The sequence below is a fragment of the Colletotrichum lupini genome, chromosome 1 (assembly GCF_023278565.1).
Source record: "Colletotrichum lupini chromosome 1, complete sequence".
NCBI classification, from domain to species: Eukaryota; Fungi; Ascomycota; class Sordariomycetes; order Glomerellales; family Glomerellaceae; genus Colletotrichum; species Colletotrichum lupini.
The window spans coordinates 193,714-210,351 of NC_064672.1; the positions used below are offsets into that span (position 1 = coordinate 193,714).

The 16,638-nt window shown below is 30.4% G+C and overlaps 6 protein-coding genes and 1 non-coding gene across 7 annotated transcripts; 5 read left to right on the plus strand and 2 right to left on the minus strand.

The window, feature by feature from the left end:
* Positions 1 to 2,169: 2,169 nt before the first annotated feature.
* Positions 2,170 to 2,331, plus strand: CLUP02_00054 (uncharacterized protein; the record flags this gene model as incomplete). Its single annotated transcript, XM_049279108.1, has 1 exon — positions 2,170 to 2,331. A coding segment is annotated over one exon (162 nt), but the record flags the coding sequence as incomplete, so codon positions are not given.
* Positions 2,332 to 5,436: 3,105 nt separating this feature from the next.
* Positions 5,437 to 5,619, plus strand: CLUP02_00055 (uncharacterized protein; the record flags this gene model as incomplete). The annotated part of the gene is made up of 1 exon (XM_049279109.1): positions 5,437 to 5,619. A coding segment is annotated over one exon (183 nt), but the record flags the coding sequence as incomplete, so codon positions are not given.
* A 5,614-nt stretch (positions 5,620 to 11,233) lies between these two features.
* On the minus strand, positions 11,234 to 11,716 carry CLUP02_00056 (feruloyl esterase B; the record flags this gene model as incomplete). The annotated part of the gene is made up of 1 exon (XM_049279110.1): positions 11,234 to 11,716. One exon carries the CDS (start codon positions 11,714 to 11,716, stop codon positions 11,234 to 11,236), a length of 483 nt encoding a protein of 160 aa, XP_049135067.1.
* A 39-nt stretch (positions 11,717 to 11,755) lies between these two features.
* On the minus strand, positions 11,756 to 12,388 carry CLUP02_00057 (feruloyl esterase B; the record flags this gene model as incomplete). The annotated part of the gene is made up of 2 exons (XM_049279111.1): positions 11,756 to 12,120; positions 12,202 to 12,388. The coding sequence occupies 2 exons, from the start codon at positions 12,386 to 12,388 to the stop codon at positions 11,756 to 11,758; spliced, it is 552 nt and encodes a 183-aa protein (XP_049135068.1).
* A 295-nt stretch (positions 12,389 to 12,683) lies between these two features.
* CLUP02_00058 (uncharacterized protein) lies at positions 12,684 to 13,348 on the plus strand (the record flags this gene model as incomplete). Its single annotated transcript, XM_049279112.1, has 3 exons — positions 12,684 to 12,740; positions 12,848 to 13,030; positions 13,169 to 13,348. 3 exons carry the CDS (start codon positions 12,684 to 12,686, stop codon positions 13,346 to 13,348), a joined length of 420 nt encoding a protein of 139 aa, XP_049135069.1.
* Positions 13,349 to 13,718: 370 nt separating this feature from the next.
* Positions 13,719 to 13,817, plus strand: CLUP02_tRNA002. Its single transcript has one exon. It is a non-coding gene; the product is annotated as a tRNA-Leu (tRNA).
* An 852-nt stretch (positions 13,818 to 14,669) lies between these two features.
* On the plus strand, positions 14,670 to 16,479 carry CLUP02_00059 (P450 monooxygenase; the record flags this gene model as incomplete). The annotated part of the gene is made up of 5 exons (XM_049279113.1): positions 14,670 to 14,909; positions 14,967 to 15,086; positions 15,169 to 15,268; positions 15,341 to 15,955; positions 16,058 to 16,479. 5 exons carry the CDS (start codon positions 14,670 to 14,672, stop codon positions 16,477 to 16,479), a joined length of 1,497 nt encoding a protein of 498 aa, XP_049135070.1.
* Between the last annotated feature and the right edge of the window lie 159 nt (positions 16,480 to 16,638).

Genomic DNA, 16,638 nt, shown 5'->3' on the forward strand with positions numbered 1-16,638 from the left:
CCCTAACTTTTTTATAAAGTATTTTAATAGCGAATATATAAAATAGGAAGACTATAAATATACCTAATACTATATTTATTATATTAAAAAAACTAAGACTTGGAAAGAGTATTAAAAGAAATACGAATAAGAAACTTATTTAAAGAAATAATAATAAAAAACTAAGAAAGCTAATTATAAAAAAATAACGAGAGGTAAAAATAAAAAAGAAGTTCTTATATATAACTATATAACGTCCCCCCGACAGAGCAATCCGCCGGGGCCGTACCGTGTATTACGTATTAAGGAAAACTAAGTATATTGCGCTCTATACCTAACTACTAATTAAAATTAACCGACTTAACCGTTATCTTCTTTTTATTAATAGCTCCTAACCTTTTACCGCCCGCTTATAGGGCGAGCTTTACTTATTCTAATATATATAAGACCTCCTAATACTAGCCCGCGTAGGCAGCTAGGTCTAGTATAATTTATTTTTTTATATAAGTATTATTATTACCTAGGGGGTCCCGTAAAAGCCGTTTAAAACGCTAGCTTATCGCCCTAACCTTATATACCTCCGGCCCGTTTATCGTAGCTATTATAACTAAGCTAGCGTTAATATACTAAATCTTAATATCCGTACTAGCCTAGCTATTTACAGCGCTTATAATATTACCTAACTAAATTCCGTACTATTAAAAAGTACTTCGCTACTTCTTAGGTATACTTATATTAGTTACGATAGCTATAGCGTCGAGCTAGCCAAAGAGGGCGCCTAGCCCGAGAGGGGTAGACTTATCGACGGGTATCTTTAGTTCTAGCCTATTAATTATTAACTATATACTAAGAGAGTAAGTTCTCGTTAAAGTAGTATTTTAACTAGCTAACCTCTTAACTAGTTATTTAACTAGCTATCTAGGTAGTGGTTTATATATTAATAAGTTTATTTAGCAAATTTGTTTAGTAGATTTGTTTAGTAAATTTGTTTAGTAAATTTATTTAGTTTAAATAGAGAGTAGCTTTGGGTGATATTAGAAGCGATAAGGATAAAAGAAATCTTTACGAGCTCTAAAGAGCAGTAGATATTAGCCTATTTAGCCCTTTTTTTAGAAACCTCTACGTCGCTATTAAAATTTAGAACCTCTGTAGTTAAGGAAGGCCGCCTCTAACTATTACGGCCGACTATAGCGGCCGACTATTACGGCTAACTATTATAGCCGACCTCTACCGTTAACCTTTCTAGCCGGCGCCGCCGCCTTACCTATCCCGAATTAAATAGCGGTTTTCGTATTGAAATTACTATATTACGTTAAGCGCGTACTTAGGATATATTGCGCGTATTATATAGTTAAAAAGTATATTATATCGTGTGCTTTCTTTTAAAAGCGTAATCCCGTTAAGGTCGATCTTTTGTACTTATAAAGCCGGAAAAAAAACCACTACATAACTATATAACGTAATAACGTATATTTATAAGTTAACTTTAATATTTATAAACGAATATTAGACGCTATTATTAATAGTAGTATATAAAAAACCTATATTTTATTAAGAATAATAAATAAACTTAACTTATTATAAGTATATAAAAATAAACTATATTAATTATAAATAGTAAAACGAGAACGAGTTAATTATAATTATAAATATATTAATTAAGAAACCGTATACCCCTCGATATATATTAATAATTAATAAAAGTAATTATAATATAATATTATAGAAATTAAAAATATTCATATTATCCTAAGACTTTCGTAATTATAAAAGTATAACTTATAAATAGATTAAACTATTAACTAAATCCTTTAAAAGAATCTAATTACTAAACGACTTAAAAAGAAAAAAGGTCTAAATAGATTTTTAAGAATTCCTAAAAAACGAGAATAAATATAATATATAGTTTTTATTAAGATAATAAAAAGCTTTAGGAAGTTTATAATTAATATTAATAATTAAGGATCGTAATAACTCTAAACTATACTTAAAAAGTACTAGATATATATAAAACTATTTATAAAACCTAAAAAAATAAAATTATTAAAATATAATAATTAAGATATAAAAATCGAATTTAAAAAAAGAATATAACCTGGGTTCTATTTAATATACTTAATAAATTAAAAAAAATAAAAGTACCTTAACGAATATATTAATAAAAAACTTAAAAGAGGATATATTTAACTATCGAATTCTCTTACTAAATTCCCCTTATTCTTTATACTAAAAAAGGGTAAAAAATTAAAACTTATTATTAAATATAAAAGACTTAACGAAATTATAAAAAAGAATTATTACTCCTTACTACTTATTACTAAGCTTAGAGATTTATTTTATAAAGCTAACTAGTTTATTACTATAAATTTTAAAAAAGTATTTAACTAAATTCGGATTAAAAGAAAAGATAAATAAAAAACGGTATTCTAAACTTATAAAAGACTTTTTAAGTATCTTATTATACCCTTTAAACTTATTAATATTCTAATAACTTTTAAATAATAATTAATTACTTACTTTAGAAGTACGTTAATATTTTTATTATTATTTATATTAATAATATTCTTATCTTCTCCCCCGACTTTAAAATATATAAAAGATATATTTATATAATATTTTAAAAGGTCTAAAATACTAAGCTATATACCGAACCCTTTAAGTACGAATTCTATATATAAAAAATAAACTTTTTTAAATATACTATTATACTAAGATAAATTTATATATAAGTATTAAAAATAAAAATAATTAGGGACTAGCTTATATTATAAAACGTTAAGGACGTATAAGGATTCTTAGAATTTGTTAATTTTTATTAATAATTTTTTAAAAACTATATTAATATAATTAGACCCTTTAATAACTTAATATAAAGAAATACCCCCTTCGTTTAAAATCCTAAATATAAAGAAGTATTTATTAAAATTAAAAATATAATCGTTTTTAAACTAGTTATTATGATCCCGGACCTCGAAAACTTTTTAAAATCGAGATTAATATTTTAAACTTTATTATAAGAGCGGTCTTAGGATAATAAAATAAATAAAAAAAGCTTTATTTATATTATTTCTATTTTAAAGTATTTTATAAAATAAAATAAAATTAATAAATCTATAATAAGGAACTAATAGTAATTATTAAAGTATTTTAGAAATAGAGATTATAGTTATTTAGAACTAAGTACGAAGTTATAATTTATATAAATTATAAAAACTTTATAAACTTTATAATAAATAAAAATCTAAATAAATAATAAATTAAATAAAGCGAATTCCTATTTAAGTATAATTTCTAGATTATTTATTAAAAAGGTTTAAAAATAGTAAAATAAACGCTCTTAATAAAAACCCTAACTATAAAGTCGTAGTTTTTAAAAAAATATAAGTTATTTTTAAGTAGGAAAAAGATAGTAGCTTTATATTAATTACGAAGCTCTTTATAATAATTAAAAAGATTAATACTAATTTAACTAAAAAGATAACCCCTAAGCTTATTATAAAAATTTATAACGTATTAGTATATAGCTACTAAAAGATTATTAAAATATAAAAATAGATTTATTAATATTATAATAAATCCGCTATACGTATTAAAATTATAAAAATAATTAAGGACTGCGTAACTTATAAAAAAAGCAAAAATAGCCTATATAAGCTTTATAATAAGCTATAACTATTATAATTACTAATAAAAGTATAATAGTTAATTATATAGGACTTTATTATTAAACTATTAAAGTCTAAAGAACTATTTATTAAAATATAGTATAATAGTATTTTAGTTATAATCGATTAACTTACTAAGTTTATATACTTTATTCTTTATAAAATATTAAGTACTATTTGTTTTTTTGTTTTTTTATTCTGCCTTTACTAGTTACTCGGGCAGTTCTTAATATTAATTATATAGTATTAATATATAGTATTAATAGATACTCCTATTATCTCGATAGACTATTTCTTTTAGATTTTTTAACTTTTTAACTTTCCCTCTTATAAAGTTTATAACTATAAATTATTAATAGCGATATTAGGTACCCGACGCTACTACCTTATAAGCTACTTACTTAGCTAAGTTTACTACTCTTTAAGTAATAGTAGCTTATAATAGTATAGTATTAAAAATACCCTCGTTACTATTATTAAGAATAATACCGACCTTCTTATTACTAATATACGCTTTTAACTTTAACTCGTATATATATATATACATTCGTTACCTCGTTTCCTTTATTAAAATCGAAAAACGCTTCCCTTACTATTTATTACTATTACCCTATTACTATCGCCCTATTGCTATTGCCCTATTACTATTGCCCTATTACTATCGCTATTACTATCGCTATTAAATTATTTACTTATTTATTAAAATACCGAGACGCGTAGTTATTATCGACCCCTAGGGCTTTTTTAATAACTAGAAGTTCGATCTTATAAGTATTATACTAAAGGACCCCGAACTATAGTATAGCCGTCTTAAAGAATATAGATTAAATATTATTAACTTAAAAATCGGAAAAATATATATTAATATAGCTATTACCCTAATAAGTACCTAGCTTATATAATATAGTAGCCTTAAAATACCTAATTAACTCTAGAGTATTATTAATATTTTAAAAACGTAGCGTAAGAGTAGGTTAAGAAAGACTAAAAGGGATATTTTAAAGTTATTAAATAAAGTAGAAAGTAGGGGGTAGTTTTTAGCTATTCAGAGGGTAATTAATATATTACAGCGGGATCGTTAGTATTTAGTAATAGCTACGGCTAGCTATTATTAATTATAAAGTTTATTATATAATAAAAATACTTAATATTAACCCTAATAAACTAGCTTACTTATAAAGGCGAAGATAGCCCCTAATAAGGCGGACCGGACCCTAAAGGGATATTAAGTATTATAAAAGACTTAATATACGTATTTACTAAAATTATACTTTTAAACTATAGTTTACTAAAGGAAATTATTTTTAATAAAAATAAGTTATTTATTTTAAAGTTTTAGAAATCCCTAATTTCGTAACTTAGTATAGACTATAAATTATTAATATTATTTTATTTATAAACTAATAAATAAATAAAAAGGATTAATTAGATCCTCGAGATATACCTTCGTTATTATATAAACTATAACTAGGATAATTAAATAGTACTTTTATTAATAGCTTAGTTCGTATATAATAATATAATTAATAAAAATATAAAAGAATTTCTATTTTATTTTAATTACGGATTCTAATTAATAGTATATAGAGAAGTATAATAAGGACTATAAGTTATAAAAACTATAATAAACATAAATAAACTTAAAAAGATTTATAAATAAGCCTTACTAAACCTCGAGTTTATATAATAACGTATAGAAAAGAACGTAAATAAATTAAAAATTAGAAAACTATTTTTAAAAAAAGAGAATAGCGCTTATCTCCTTTATTATAATATTAAAATAAAATAACTAAGTAATAAATTAGATTATAAAAAACTTAGACCTTTTGAAATTATTAAAAAAGTCTTACTAATTAATTACGAATTAAGATTACTAAATACAATACGATACTATCCCGTTTTTTATATTTTACTACTTAAACCTATACTAAAAAGTTTATATATAAAAAGTTATATTATTATTAAACTAAACTAATTAGAATATAAAGTTAAACGAATTATTAATTATAAAGTTAAAAATATAATATAAGAATTTCTAATTAAATAAAAAAACTATAGATATAAAGAAAATATATAAGAACTTATTACGAACTTTTAGAACTCTTAGGAATCTTTTTTAAAATACTAAAGTTAAAATTAAAACTAAAACTCTTAGTTATTATAATATCTTAATTAATTATTTTAAAATTATTATTAAATTATACCTCTCATATAGTAACTGACTTATTCTCGTTAATAATATTAAAGAAATTAAGGATTACTTTTTCCTTTTTAAATACTATCCTTTTTTTTAAAAAAAAACGATCTAACTTTAATAAAGATTAATTTATTTTAGTTTATATATAATATAAAGCCTCTATTTATTTTTAAAAAAAAAAGCTCCTCTAATTTTTTTTTTCTAACTTATTAGTTTTAAATAAAAAACGATTTATTATAAATATAATTAATATAAAAAATACTAATAAAAAAAGAAAAAAACTTATGATTGTATATAGTATTAGTAGTTATGTCATAAGAATAACTATAATATATATACTTATAATACCTTAATTTACCTTCTAATATCTTATATTTTTATTTTAATAAATAATAAAATAAATGAAATATTTCGATCTCGAATCCTCGCTCCGTAATTTTAAAAATAAACTTTAAATAATAATATATTAAAATCTAGCGGATATTTTAATATTTTTAAAAAAACTATTTAACGAGCCCTAACCTAGGCTATAATAACTTATTTATAAGTTTATAAAAATAAGACTTTTAAAAAAGAGACCTAATATTACGACCTAATATATATAACTAAAACTAGGGCCCGCCCCGTAGGCCTATAGTAGCTATAATATATTATATATATAAAAGTATAAGAATATAAAGTGACTTTAATAAAATAAAAAAACTATAGATAAGTTACGTATAAATAAAAAATAATAATTACGTAATAAGGTAATTATTATAATTACTCTAAGTAATTGCTTATTAATATTTACTAAGCAATTACTTAATAAATAAAAATAATTATTAATAAAGGATATATTTATAAGCGGATTTATATATAGTATAGACTTAAGCTAGGCTTAAGGATAAACTTTTTATAGCTTTTTTAATAATTAACTTAATATTAAATTTTACGATCGTTTTTAACTATTTTTATTAAGAACCCTTTTTAATAAAACTATAATTAATTACTAAAGCCTTATTTACTTTACGATTTATAAATATAGTTTTAGGGAAGCTATTTATAACTATAATACTATTTACTTAGTATTCGTAGCCTTAACTTTTATTAATATACTTATTATAACTAGCTAACCGTAATAATATTCCCCCTTATATATATATATACTTTTACTTTACTAACCTCGTTATTAACGTTATATTTATAAATATATACTTACTTTAATAAAAATAGGATCCCTTATTTAGGATTATAATTAACTTCTTTTTATATACTAATATCCCTTAGCTTTTTTATTTTTATATTTATAATATTTTTAAATAGCTTTTATAGTTATAATAAGAGATATTTAATATTACTAAACTTTTTTAATAGGCTTTAGAAATTAATTTTAGTAAGTTATAGTTTCTAAACTCCTCTAGAGCGCTCTAAATAAGTCCTATAAACTACTCTTTTTATTACTTAATAAAGTATTATATATCTTATACTACTTTTTTTTATAACTTTTTATTAATTAAGTATAAAATAGAGAAAAAGCAGTCTTAGAGATAGTTATAATAATTACTATTTTTTATATTTAAATATAAGAGCGTTATAAAAATACTATTAATAAAGTATTATAGAGGTCTATAGGCCCGGTTTAAATGTTTAAGACCTAACGGAGCTTTACTTAGTACTTAATAAGGTAATTTTTATAAGCTTTGTTTTCATATAATAATAAAGGTTTATTATAAAGGTTCTTTATTAATATTAACTTTAATATTAAGAATTACTTTTTTATAATTAGTATTTCGTTTACTACGTATTTTAGCGTTTTATTAAGAGCTATTAAAAATTAAAAGCTCGAGAACTTTTATAATATATATAAGCGCTTATAAAGAGGATTATAAATTATATAAAGCTATTTATAACTTAGTTATTATATTCCCTTTTTTACCCCTACCCCCGAGCTCGTATAAGGGGGTTATTTTAAAAATTAATAATAATAAAACTATATTAGCCTCTTTAGCCTTATTAACTGCACTCTAAAATATATTTAATAATTACTTAGCGTCCTAAATAGTTAAAAATCTAATAATAATACTATTCTTAACTATAAGATTATCTTAAGTATTAGTATTTCTAAAGTCTAGATTTACTTTCCTAAGTACTTAAATTAACTTATTATTAATATTAAAGAGTTTTTATATTTTTTGAATTATTAAATTTACTTATTTACTTATAATAGCTTACTCCTCGTATACGGGATTATAAAAGACTTTTTTATTAAACTTAATATTCTTTATAATAAATACTTACTTAAGTATAGGTACCTAGACCTTATATAAGTTATACGTTTTTAATATATATCTAACTAAGTATTCTATATACTTATAGAGAAGTATTTTAAACTCTTTTTAATATATACTCTTTTTATAATCCTTATAAAAAAGGTATATTTAATAACTATATATATAGAGGTTACTAAGATACGAAGTAACCAGTTTAGAATCCTATACTTAGTAACCCGTTTATTATTAACGTTAATACTACTTTTACTAATTAATTTTTATTATAAAAAACGAATTTCTTTTATTAGCCTCCCGTAAGGTAATAGTATAAATAAAGATTATTACTAATACTATTTTATTTTATAAATTTATAAAGAGGTTTATAAAAAAGCGTATTTTATAAGCTTTAATAATTACGAGTTAACTTATTTTTTTAGTATTACTTACGGGTTCTTTTATATATAGAAGTAAAAGTTCTATTTTAATTCTTAGCTCGCTATATTACGTTTTATATACGTATTTAACGTTTATAATTAAAAAAGTAGTCTTATTATTATTTTTAGAAAAGTAAATTGAAGTTCCTTTTTAATAACGAATTATTATTTTAAAGCTTTATAATATAAAAAGCTTTTTTTTTTTTTTTTTTTTTAAAAAGAACCCCCTAAGCTACTTATTATATTTATTAAAAACTATAAGTATATATTATCGTTTATTAAAAAATAGTTTAAAATAAAAGAGATCTTAGTATATATAGTACTATAACTGTAAGGCTCTTTTTAAGAGTAGTCTTTTTAAAATTACTATTTTAGCTTTAAATAATATATATACTTTATACTTAATTTATAATAGAGGTTTAATATATATACTTCGAGTTTTATATAGTAATTAATAAAGAGTATTAGGTTTAAGATAACTTATTTTAAAGTACTAAAAGAGCGCGCTATTAGTCCTTTTATAAGTATATTAATATAAATAATAGAATTTTTTATAACTAATTAGTAATATAATACTAGCTAGGCTCTATAGGATATGCTTAAGGTTTATAAAAAAAGGATAGGATTAAAAGAGCTTATATTTAAAAAAACTAAATTATTTTTTTAAATACGTTACTTTTTAATAATACTCTTATAAAGCGTTCTTTATTATAAAATATAAATTAAACTATAATACTAGAGTACGCTTCTATTTAATAAAGTTTTTAAAATTATATTAATATAAAATCCCTTAATATAAGCGACGTTCTAAAGCTTTAAATTATAAGTTCCTTTTCCCTTAGGTCCGTTTAAAACGCCCTTTATAATATAAATACTACGTACGGTAATAAGTAGTATAGTAGTTCTTAATTTAATATAATCTTTCTTATTTAATAATATATAACTCTTAAGTTTAAATAAGCTCTTATTATTAATTAAATATATTATTCTATAGTTATTTATTATTATATTTTAAAAAAGGGGATAAGTATTACTTATAAAAGTATTAAAAATTACGTTTATTTTTAAGTCTTAATTTTCTATAAATATAGTAACTACGTAGCCCTTATTTTAGTTTATTAATAAGCTCGCTATAAGTTAGTTAAAAGATCTTTTTAAAAACCTAGGTTTTTTAGGGGTTTTATTATCCCTTAGCTAACTAGCTTTTTTAAGCTTATTATAAAATAATTTCTACTTATTTAATTTAATAATAGCAAGGACTTTTTTTATATAGCTCCTTAGTATTTATATTAATAACTTATCAACGTTTTAGTTTATAAGTATTTATTTTAATTTTTAATATGCCGTAGGGTATTATAAGTATACGTAATTATAAAAGTATATAACGTTACTCTTGTTATTTACGTTATTAACTAAGTTAAAGTATTTAATAAAAGTAAAATAAGCCCCTCTTTAACCTAAAAATCGTTTAGTATATACGTCCTAAGTTATTAAGCTAAATATATATATAATTTCTTTAAAGGTCCTTATATACGTTCTAAAGGCTATTAATTTACTAAAAGTCTTATATATATATTAGCTTTATATAAAGTTAAATTTAGATTTAATTATAATTAAGAAGTTAAGTATAGCAATCTCTTTACTAATTTTTAAAATATTATACGTTTTAGTTTAGAAATAAGTAGACTACTACTCTTTATATTAATATTAGGGGTTAATTTTAGTCCTTATTTTAGTAAAAACTTATTAATATTCCTTTCGAACCGCATTCCTTATTACTAATTCGGGGGGCGCAAATTCCTACTTTAAATATTTAATAATTCGCTATATACTAAACTTAGCGCTATTCTTAATAACTTTTTAAAATTCGTATTTATATAATATAACGTTAACTAATTTTACTAACTACTAAATAAGGACTTTAATATACGTATTAATAATATTACGTTCATAAACTATAAATTATTTATATTTAGTATTAAGCTCTTATTATTTTTAAATACTCTCGAGCGTATAAATCCTTTTTATAAGTATAGTATAGGGATAGATTTATTTATATAAAATAAGTAATATAGTTAGCTTTATAATAAGAAACCTAGCTTAGTTTTATAAGTTACTTATATTTAAAAAAACTTAAAAAGCTCGTATTAAGAGTTATATTTAGAAGCTATTAATAAAGGATCTTTTAGTTTTTTTAGTCGTTCTTAAACGCTTTATAATAGGCTTAGTAAGCTCGTAGTTCTTTTTTATTATAAGTTATAACTAATTATCTAAATTTAAAGGGCGAAGTAAGTATTATAAAGGGGTCGAGGAATATATTAGAATTTAAAACGTTTAAATTAACGTATTTTTAAACCCTAATACCCTTATTTATAATATAAAGTATATTAAACTATTTAATTTCACTATTATAACTAGTTAATTTAGCTTAAACTAAAGTAAATATAAATAAGTTAATTATTTTAAAAAAATCGTAAGAATTATATTAATAAGTATATTATTATAATATAAAGTCTTAACTAAGAGCTAGGCTTATAATTATTATAAGTTATAATACGTAATTATAAGTATATAGAATATAATAAAAGTAGCTTAATTATAATAATAGAAATAAATAAAAGAAAAAGGTCTATATATATAATATCTAAGATAGATACGTGATTTAGTACGTAACGGGCACTTCGTAAGATGCGATTACTATCCCTATTACGTGACATTTGTTGAGGTGCAGAGCATGGCTTCAGGGCGGAAGTCGCAGGCGTAAGGATCTATAACGATAGAGTCCGTGATCCCGTCCTGTGGATCACATTGCTTGATCATCTCAGTCAAGATGACCTGCAGCAGAGAGACTGGAATGTGCTTCGGATCATCAGATGGCAAGTTGAGAATGCCTCTCTGCACGCCTGCTGCACCAAGGCGGGTTGTCCACCAAGCTGGCGCGTTCACAAGAACGCCGTCAAAGTCCTCGGGAAATTCCTGCACCTCCTTAAGACCTTGGCGGTCTCCAGTTGAGCAGGCAACGTAATAGGAATAATTCGGTACAGATCCATAGTACGCAGTTAGGACCGCCTTGGTCACAACAACTGAGCCGTGCATTGCACGATATCCCCAGTCGATCATGGCCTCTGGATTGTTCAGGGCCCAAGAGGTGTCACCGAACCCAGAGATGTGTCCTGTATCGGTTGACATGGATGCAAACCCGTACTGAGAGAACATTCCCATGTATGCCTAGTTGGTAAACCCGCCAAAGCCGCCGTTACCAGTGGCCATGAATCGTGAGTTCCAATTGGTGGGCATGTAAAGGGCGAAGTTGTAGGAAGAAGTAGCAGATGAGATGAGATTGACACCGACTGTGCATCCTTGTGGCAACGCAGTAGCATTTCCAACGGCTGCTTTGTCGCCAAACGTACCATTCTCGGCGACAAAGTTGACATAGTTGATGGATACACCAGGAGGTAAAACCTCTGTGATCGATTCGAGGGAGCAACGGGAAATGTCAAGATTTCGAGCCTGACAATGGGCAAATGAGAATCCAGTAGGGAGTAGAAAATAGAGGTTGATCATGTTGTAACCGGGGAAGAAGAAGAGGTTTGCTGTGAAGGAGCGATATGTCTTAATTACAAACCTTTGATTAGAGTCGTATATATATACTTATGCTCCCAGAGCCAAGTTACTTGACTTGATGCCCGTGAGGCTGTGTTTTGCAAATCGGAGCTCGCCGTTGCGGTGGTCAAAACACCCGATCGGTACCATCCTGGCACCGATGCTGACTTTAAGGAGTCTGGTTAATTTGACGTCGTTCTTGGCAGCTGCGTGGCTTCCCTCATTTCTCCCCTCTTTCTTGAGCACCTTAGAACTCATTCTTTCACGTGGTCCCTGTCTTGAGCCCTGGCTTTAGTCTCTACTTTCCCCCTCATTCTTATTATTCTTCATCGGCTCATTATTGATCCACTGTAAGTACTGAATTTGATCTTGCTCTACCTCAAGGTATATATAGTTACGTTGCAGTATCAAGGTTTTTTTTAAAAAAAAGAAAAAAGGAAGGAAGAAAGAAAGGATAGGAAGTCCTGGATTGGGTTTCAGCTCAGAGTTACGTGCAGTCAACGCACACGCCGATGTGCTTTTCCAGCAAAGCTACAAAGCTGCAATCTTAAGCATGGTTATATTAAGCCTTGGTGGCCTCAGAAAAGAGCCAGGTATCCGCAACGCTGAGGTTTGTCCTAGAGCAGTCTATGTGAGTAAAACAGAGCCTACATCACACCACGTCAATTTCTTCTTGTTTCCCCTCACTCATACCGATAACGAACTGGCTGTCCGCAGAGTTTCATCTTTCATCCCGAGTATTGCCGTGACGGAGTGCGTCCGGATGATCTGACTCCCACTCCACAGCAATGCGCTGCTGTCTTGATGCACGTACTTTGCGAGCCTGAACTCGGGGACGGAAGTATGGTGGAGACGAAGTTGGTTGGAAGCAAGGATGACAACTCCGTTAGCATCAGGGAGGTAATTACCACTGCATCTGAGCTATTCCACAGGCGGACCGGTGGGACAGAACAACCACCTGGTCGGAGAGGAGGTTAAGATAGCCAAGAAACCCAAAGAGATTGGCATGAGAGCCTGATATATCTGTGGTATGGGTAGAGAATGATCCTGACTGTACCGAGCGCAACCAGTACACGGTTTCCCAGGCTTTACAACCGATTGCGCTGCGAGGTGATCTATTCGGAAAACACATTCCAGAGTGCCTTGGACGTCAACATTTACATCGAGGATATGGGTTCAAGAGGACTAGGCGGCGTGCATGATGTGGACTCAACCTAGAGCGATAAAGTGGCCGTCACGGGCTGTAACTTCTCTGCTGCTGTCAGACCAGAGCCAGAATTAGGTCTTTGCATTTCAAGACTCCCGTTCGTGAGCACCATTCATGATGAATCCCTAATCATGATTTATAGTACTCCACGGGAACCTCTTGCCCAGTCCCGGTTTTTACTTGTGGGTCGTGATAGGCTTAGATCACTCGAAAGACCACACTCAACCCCAACTCCACCGCACTAAGTCATATTGAAGCTCATTCGATTGCCGCACTCCTCAACGCTCCACAACAAGCAGAAATATCCCATGCCTCGAGATTATAGATGCTTTCCCTGCAAATCACCGCATCCACAACAGCTCCGGTGAAATCTGGGCTTCTGGAAGGGTGGCCGAGTTGGTTATGGCGCCAGGTTAAGGTAATCTTAACATCTGTTTCCTGGTGGGGCAACCCGCGCGAGTTCGAGTCTCGTCCCTTTCAACATTGTCTTTTGCTTCGCCCATTGATTGTGCATTATCTTACGTTGGATAATTATCCTCCTTTTTGTCTGCAGGCTGCTGGCTGATGAGGATAGTAAGGTACTTGCGACAATCTCTGTTAGTAGTTGGCTTTCAGTGTGTAAGGTAGCTCATACAAGTGTTTGATACATCATGTTGGTGTTTTTGGTCAAGCATGCGCGAGATGTATCTAATGAGTACCACGTAGCCGGAATCGCAATATTGCTTTAATATCTAGCATCAACTACTCAGAGACTCGGACTACGTAGCATGTTACTAGTAATCAGACATCTCTTTCGAGGCACACTTTCTGGCCTAGTCACTACTCATTGTGAATCAGGATTCCTTGTTCACTTCTCGGTATATCTCACCGTGAAGAGCTTCAGTCTCCAACGAACCCCTGGGTCTGTGGGTTCGTGCAGCTGATCCGATTTCATCCCCCACTGCAGCTTAAAATAGAGTTCACAGCGTGTATCAGCACGGCCTCGCTGGATTCGAAAGGCTGAACCATGGCAAAGTCAAAATACTGTTGCACCGAGTAATGTAGCATGCAATTCAGGATAAAGGACAGAAATCCCACTTCATCCCAAGGTCTGATATCTCCCCATCGTGTTCTTCATCCAGCGGCACGCAGGAAAAAAAAAACGCTTCACACCCATCCATTTCTGACTTCGGACAACCAGTTACTTTGGGCAAAGAACTAAGAGCAACCTGAAGCCACAAGATCCTCATTGACATCGAGGCACAACTGCCGAGCTTCCCCGCGTTACCAGGCTACGCTAAGACGGTCAAGACTAGGATCACCATCGCAGGGCTTCCAAATCTCCGAAACAACATGGGCATCCTCCTACAACCTCTCGTTGACTACCATCCATGGAACCAGCTTGGAACCTTGACGACACTATTACTCGCTTCTCTCGGTGCTGTAGGACTTTTGGCTTGGCATTTCCGCGAAGATAAGCCGTACGCGGGCTTCAAATTGATCGGCAAAGAACGAGGAGAATGGTCATATGAGAAGGCGAGAGAAAGATGGAACAACAACGCCTTCGAGCTCTTGCGGGCAGGATTCAAAGAAGTATACTGAAATTGACTTCAATCTTTGAGAATTCACGATATTGACCTGAATTCGTAGACACACGGCCGGCCATTTCAAGTGATATCCCCGTTTGGTCCCTTGGTGATGCTGCCTCCGAGTCTATGCGACGAAGTTCGGAATGACAAACGCTTAACATTCACCGGATTCATCGACCGAGTAAGTCTGTAGAATAGGGAACTTTGAAATGACCAAAGGTCAGGGCCTATGAGCAAGATTCTTCTAACCTCGGCGGTCATAGCAATGGCTCACGCGGTATCCCGGCTTGGATATCCTGCAAGATGGGCTTAGGGGAGAAATCATACAAGAAGCCATGCGGAAGAACCTCAACCAAGAACTGAGTAAGTGAGCTCCTCGAAACAGCGAGAGACAGGCAAAGACATCAAAAGCGCCAATGCTGATCGGTATCTCAGTGTACTTGACGGAGCGACTCCGCGAAGAGGCGTCTCTCATCCTCAGAGAACAACTCCCGTCAAGCAAAGAATGGCAAGAAGTCAAATTCTTTCCCGTGGCCACTCAACTTGCTGCACGCTTATCTGCAAAGATCCTCCTCGGGGATCGTCTCTGTCGCGACAAAGAGTGGATAGCAGTCTCCATCAACTTCACCGGTGTCATTCTCCGCGCAGGCCGAGCTCTGCGCGCCTGGCCTGTTATTCTCCGCCCACTGGTGCATCGCTTCGTGCCGACGCTGAAGTACCTGCGAAGTCAAATCACGCAGGCACGAAAGATTATGGAGCCGGAGCTTGCGGCGCGAAGGCTCGCGAGGGATAAGAAGGAAAGACCTATGGATTCATTGTCGTGGATTGACGATGTTCGGCGCGGGCGAGAGTTTGATGTCGTCGCCGGGCAGCTATTTCTCACATTTGCGGCGATTCACACGACGTCTTCTGTGGTGACTGCCATATTGTATGATTTACTGGCGTATCCAGAGTATTTCACTCTGCTGAGAGAAGAGATTGTCAAGGTGTTTACCGAGGATAGGGGTTGGAGCAAGAACAGTCTGTTCAAGTTGAAGTTGATGGACAGCTGTATGAAAGAGAGCCAGCGATTGCACATATTGGGTCCTCGTAAGCACATTCGGGCCCTAACGCGAGGATCTTGGGCCGACGACCTGCTAACACGCCCTCTAGATATCATGAACCGCAGAGTCGAAGAGGCCATGACCCTCTCTGACAGAACCCACCTCCCAAAGGGCACCTTGATCACCGTAGCCACACACAACACCCGCGATACAGCACTCTGGGGACCCGAGCCCGAAAAGTTCGACGGCCACAGGTTCCTGCGTATGCGTGAAGAGCTGGGGCAGGAGAACCGGTGGCAGTTTGTCTCGACGAGTCCAGAGTTCCTCGCCTTTGGCCATGGAACGCACGCGTGCCCGGGACGATTCTTTGCCAGCAACGAGATGAAGATTGTGTTGGCGCATCTAATCATGAACTACGATTGGAGGATTGTGGAAGGAAAGCCCCCGGCAAGCATGTTCGTCAGTCGCTTTGTGCCGGATCCCAGGACGATTATTGGGTGCAGGGCGAGGACCCCAGAGATTGAGCTGTGAGAGAGAGACAACACACGAGAAGCAAGACATGAATGAGCAGAAACGATTCAAAATTTACTCAACCACAAGGTGGACAAAAGTGTCGAGAAAAGCAAAAAGAGATTGCGTCAATCGCTGACGGGAATTGAGCCCGACGTGGCTAGGCAGAGTCAGTGATGA